Source organism: Bremia lactucae, linkage group LG3 (genome assembly GCF_004359215.1).
Source record: "Bremia lactucae strain SF5 linkage group LG3, whole genome shotgun sequence".
Lineage (NCBI taxonomy): Eukaryota > Oomycota > Peronosporomycetes > Peronosporales > Peronosporaceae > Bremia > Bremia lactucae.
The window spans coordinates 3,371,231-3,377,135 of record NC_090612.1 but is presented as its reverse complement, the minus strand read 5'-3'; the positions used below and the strand labels follow the sequence as shown (position 1 = coordinate 3,377,135).

The 5,905-nt window shown below is 45.7% G+C and overlaps 1 protein-coding gene across 1 annotated transcript; it reads right to left on the bottom strand.

The window, feature by feature from the left end:
• Positions 1–294: 294 nt before the first annotated feature.
• Positions 295–1,962, bottom strand: CCR75_005120 (uncharacterized protein; the record flags this gene model as incomplete). Its single annotated transcript, XM_067963203.1, has 1 exon — positions 295–1,962. One exon carries the CDS (start codon positions 1,960–1,962, stop codon positions 295–297), a length of 1,668 nt encoding a protein of 555 aa, XP_067814791.1.
• Between the last annotated feature and the right edge of the window lie 3,943 nt (positions 1,963–5,905).

The window sequence follows — 5,905 nt, the reverse complement described above, 5'->3', positions numbered from 1 at the left end:
GTTGAATGATGCGCAAAGAATCTCTTGGAGTACCCCATTCGAGTCATGCCCATTTGCATAGTTATGTCGGTGCGTGTAGAGAGAGCGCTAGACTATCGCGTTTTCACAGTACAATTTCCTACAATGATACATCTAGATTTTCGACATCCAATGATTCATCAAAACAAAAGCTTAAAGCGTGAGCACAAAGTTTACATTTTTTTATGTTTACACGCTTTAATATAACCTAGTATCGATCAGACATGCCAGCCGAGTATACATAGTATACTAGAGCACGTCAGACTCTTTAAGCGGCTATTTTGTCATTACGATTGCTCTGCCGTGGATCCAAAACGAAAGGTAGAAAAGATCTTCACCATCTGGCACCACCGTGATCTCGTTAAGTACGGATTGACTTTGAAATGCAACAAGGCAATCAGCTTTAGGAATAATGTCCCTGACAGATGCATTTTTAACTGCATTCATTTGCAATCGGAGTATACTCGTTTTTTCTGCCGCAATCTGATTAAAAAAATAAATGCACGTGATTTTTACCCCATTATCCTTATCGCCAGTACCACAATCCAACCGCAATGGCTGCATGTGCCCCGACGGCAGGTACTGAATAGCTGTAGAATGCCCAAATTGGGCACAGAGCTTGGCTTTTGTTGGACGCTTTTTATTGATCTCGTACGGAAGCGCATGCAATTTTTCGATCAGCTCAGCTAATGCAGGATACTCGATCTTACAGTCCTGAAGCTCTACAAAACATAACTTTGCACCTGCCACAGTTTCACTGCCAACTGTTTGCCGACGTACTGCACCGATATTGGGTACTGGTGACATAAACAACCCATTTTTGGCCATTCTTGTCACATCGTTCAAAAGCAATTGGGTCCATTCGTTGCCCATAAAATTATCCATCACGGCAACTCCACGCTCGTTACCCTGATCATTAAGCAACTCGTCGACAAAAGTTTCATTTAATTGATCCCATGACGCAAAGTCGGAGTTTATGTCCGCTAGCAATCGAGTATCATTTGCTAGTTGGACATGCTTCTGATGATTTACGCGATGCACCATCGCAAGCACTTCTCGACCAAAAGCTTCCTGTAGCACCTGTGGCATGAACATGCGTTCGGTTGCCATGTCCATGACATCGCCCTGATCTGCCCCCTTTTTCTTCACGTTTATCAACACACTTGCCGCTTTTGCTTGGACTTTTGGCATCAAAGTCAACAATTCTTGTTCATACCACGGGTCTTCGAGTAACATTTGCAAATTTTTAGGTGCATAAACAAGTTGCTCTTTCGGAATACCTGGATATATCAGCCGTTGAAATTCATCTTCTTGCAACAATTTAGCAAATATGCCGTCATTAAGAACCACACTTTCTCCACAACTATTTTTTCCTCGCTTATTACAACCGTCAAGTAACTTACTTAGCATCAATTTCCATGACCGCCAAGTTGCATCTTGATCCATACCCTCCTTTTCAGAATATAAAGAGCCCTTCACTTCACCCGTTAGAAACCCCTTCCTTACGATATTTTGTGTTCCAATCTTTTTTTTCAAAACTTTGACTCTCTCTGCCGCTTTTGTTGCCTCTGAAGACGATTGAACTTCTGCTAACCGCAAAATTTGTTCATATGCGGCAATTGCGTTGCGCCAGTCATTTAGCGACTCGCATGCAATTGCTTTTCGCAGATATCCTTTGGACCAATTTGGAGATAACTTTATTGCGATTTCCGCATCTGCTCGAGCTGCTTCATACTCGTCTAAGTGATGGTTCGCGGCTGACCGATTGCCATACAGTACAGAATGTCCACTTTGTAGTAGAATGGCCTCCGTATATAGGTCCTTAGCTTTAAGAAATTCCCGGCGTCTAAATGCTTCGTTTCCATCTTGGCGCAATTGTTCAGCTTTTCCTGTAGCATTTGGGTCGAAAGAGCCAACAGCGTCGGCCTCCACAAGATCCGCCATACACGGGAAAGGGTTAGATGCAACAAATAATGGTTTATTCATGTCGCTTAATTTATTCAATTCTTATTGTAGAAACTCACGTATACTTCCTACTGCCGCAACAATTCGAAAGTTCCACGAATTTTATTGCATTAGATAATTCGACATTTTGAGTTCAATTAGGTCTTTAGCATTCTCTATCTATAAAATATTCCCAAAAAATAGTTTTCCTCTTAAAGATAGTTGTCACAATGCTTATAAAATAGCTGCACATGCCACAAGCGTAATTACGTCATCCGCTTTTTTATACATGGTGTAACGGGGTGTATCGTTACATGAATTTAACACTTAAAGGTTGTTTAATATATTATCTAAAAGGAAGATAATATTTGGAGAATATTACTGTATAGTAATGCTCGGAAATCTTTTCAATAAATAGGTATAAGCCGTTACATCTATTTATCCCGCACACTAATCAACTGTAAATGTAAAGAAAGAGAGAGACAAATAAGATTTCAATTGCATGTTTATAATTAGTTTATAATTAAGTTAGCCTTAATAGATAGAAAGAAGAAGAAACTTAATTATATTAATACAGTTTTCCATTTTACCCTCTTTAAGGTAGTTGTCTTGAAGAGTAGTCTTCCTCTGCACGTACTAGTGTACGTGAAGTGACGTAAGGCACCACTCGCAACTGAAGCAGTGCGAAGTGGACTTGTACTGAAGCAGCGACCTCACCCAACGCACTTAGTACTTTGGTTAAGTGTCGTCACGGGAGCGTTAAAAAAATCCGGCTCCTCGTGCGCACTTGCCAACTAGGAGTAGTTTTCAGACTGATTTATATTTAATGAATTAAATACAAATTCCTATTTTTACCAATTAAAATGATATCTCTATAGATGTCTTTCAATATGTATTGCGAGAATATCTTTATAGATACCTCGCGTAACGGATGACGCTAGCCGTCATCACGGATGACGCTGGGCGTTATCTCTCCTTATGTGAATGCACCCATGTGCATCACATCCACAAGGGTTGGTCACAAATGTGCCCGAGTGTTGGGTCTAATTAGTATTATTTAGTAATTGACCATTCCCTTAAGTACACCAAGTGTACTTAACGGGGATTGTGTAACATTAGGGCAACTTTAGCCCGTTACACCACCACCCTCTTTAAGAACGAATTTTCGTTTTTTAAATTCGTGGAAGAGGAGAGAGGAACTGCGACCAGCTTTACGCGCCGCTAGTTCACTCGATCACTCTAGCGCACGTGTTTCCATACACGGCGCCAAAGATGCAACCTAAAAGGGGCCACGATGGTGGGTCGTCTGCGAAGACGCCCACTCAACCTCGCACTAAGCGCACGCGCCGCGTTAATTCGCCGGCCGCGTCTAATGCCTTAGTCGGAACGCCGACAGTCACTGCGGCTGTTGCTGATCCGTCGCTCATTGTCGATTACAATGAGTCGACACCGTTGCCGTCACCTCATAGTAGTGATGCGGACAACGAGCTCATGAGGAATGATGATGCGGCATTATTATCCATTCAAACTTCTCTCATGGCTCACAACATGGAGAAAGCATCATTCACGAATGCTGTCTCGTCGTCTGCGCTGGAAAGCGCAGCGACAGGTAATGAGAGCGCTGCCCATAAAGGCGCAGCCGCTTCTCCGTTGGGTATAATCACAACGCCTTATGCTCAGACCATAATTCATAATGGTTCTGACATAGAGGATTCCAAGCCTAAAGCTCCGCCGACGACACGTGAACGTGCTCAGTCGGTGTCACAAGCCAGTCGTTTAGAACGCGGCTATGGGACGGGTGGCATTCCAAAGATGCCCCCTCCATATAAATGGTCTCGTTTACACGGACCAAGAGTGTCGCTCCTAGAGCGCGCTCTTGTAGACGCACATAATTTTTATGACGTCTTTAAATCATGGAGGGCTCAGGGAAAATCCCGTCGTGTTGCGTTCAGATAAAACGCGCGACCAATACGAGGCGGAATTCCTGCGCCGCATTCATCCACATTCCGATGCGATGAAACAGCGGTCGCAGCGAATTAATTTCGCCCGTTTGCGTGTGAAAGAAATCATGGGTGGTACTGTACCCCCTGTTTCTTCTCACAACGCTGCTTCTGCTAGTCCATTTGAGACTAGCGAAGAGGCCTCAGCTGGTGCTCCTTTTCATAGACAGCCACCAAGCCGGGCACATCAATACGTAGGGTATCGATCGGTTCCCAAGAGTCAAAACTCTTCGGATAACCTTTCTACTGGACGAGGATATGATACCCTTGCTTCACGGAGCGGTGGGCAAGCAACCTTCCAACAAGGAAGCTTCGATTCCCACCCGCATCCGTTAGTGCAGGCGGCGCCCGATAGGAGTGGCGATCTCGCTCACCTACTCGCAGCTGCCTTACCTTTGTCCGTTCAGTCTCAGGCGTTAAACGCTGCTGAACGACGTATTGCGGATCTCGAGAGTCAAGTCTCACGACTGACCTCGGATCTCGTTGATGTCCGAGCGAAGGCTCGTCAGGGTTATGAACGCCTGAAGACTCGCTTGGACCTTTTCGAACGGATAATGCTGAGGAATCGGCGTTACTCGCGTGATGCCCCTCGCTCTCCAAGTCCTGTTCGTGGATGGAGGATTCGGTCTGATAGCTTTTCGCCTTCACCGTCCCCCTCATCCGAACGACGCTCGACTCACAGTCGGTGTCACCATCGGTCTCCTTAGCCAGATGGGGATATGTGACCTCATTTGGGTCTACATACCGACGTAAAATACGGGGTGCGTCTTCATATACGGGGGAAGGGTGAGCCTTTAATTTAGGTCTCCAACCTCTTCACCCACCGTAAAGGGCCCGATGAATCGCGGCAACAACTTCGTAGTACCTCCAGGTAGTGCAGAAATTGCATTTTTAGGTAGGGTAGCAGTACTTAATAGTACTTTTTCACCCACTCTAAAGCGTTCATTATTCTTTCGACCATTTCGGTCCGCATATTCTTTTTGCTTGTCCTCTGCGCTTGCCATTGCGTTACGGACTTTACGTGTGATGGCTAATCGCTTAACCACAAAGCGTTGAGCCTCGCTCACGCTTTTAGCATCAAACTCAAGTATGATACTGCCAAGGGGTCGGTCATAAAGCGTAGTTTTATTACTACTGCTAAGCTGGCAGAGTAACCAGGGCAAGTTTCTGTCGTTGAGATGATACCCTCATGGGTCATCGTCATGTTGACGAAACTATGTCACTCTTTCGCACCAAGCATAATGAGGGGCCCTCCCCGACTAAGACTGGGGCTGCGCACAAACGAGACTGGCGTCCGAGGATGGCGCAGTCCCTTAGATATAAAACGGTCTCTCACCCGTTCTGGCGTGGACATTGTTATTTATAGCGAACTCCACAAAGGGCAATTGTTTGCTCCATTCTTTGAGAGTTGCTTTAGTGCGTAAGACATCCGCCACGACCCGATTGGCACGTTCTGTTTGGCCATCGGTCTGGGGATGATCTGCAGTCGACATGTGGAGCTTGCTACCTAGAGCTCCGAACACATGTCGCCAAAAACCAGACGTAAAACGTGGATCCCGGTCCGATCATATGGACTCGGGCATCCCGTGTAGTCGGTAAACATGATCCAGGAACAAGAGAGCTGCCTCCTTGCCTGTGATCGATGTCTTACATGGTGCTAAATGCACCATCTTGCTTAGTCTGTCTACAAAGACGACTAGCCCTATCCGACTCTTATGATCGGGCGGCATGCCAAACATGAAGTCCAGGCTTACTGACTTCCAACAGTTGGTTGGAATCGGTAGCGGCTTCAGTGGCGCACTGCTGGACGGTGCAGGCTTAATGCGCTGACACTGTTCGCAAGAGCGAATATAGTTGGCCACCCATCTATATAGGTGTGGCCACCAAAATTCCTCTGACACTCGTAAGAATGTCTTTTCACGGCCCAGATGCCCACTAGATGG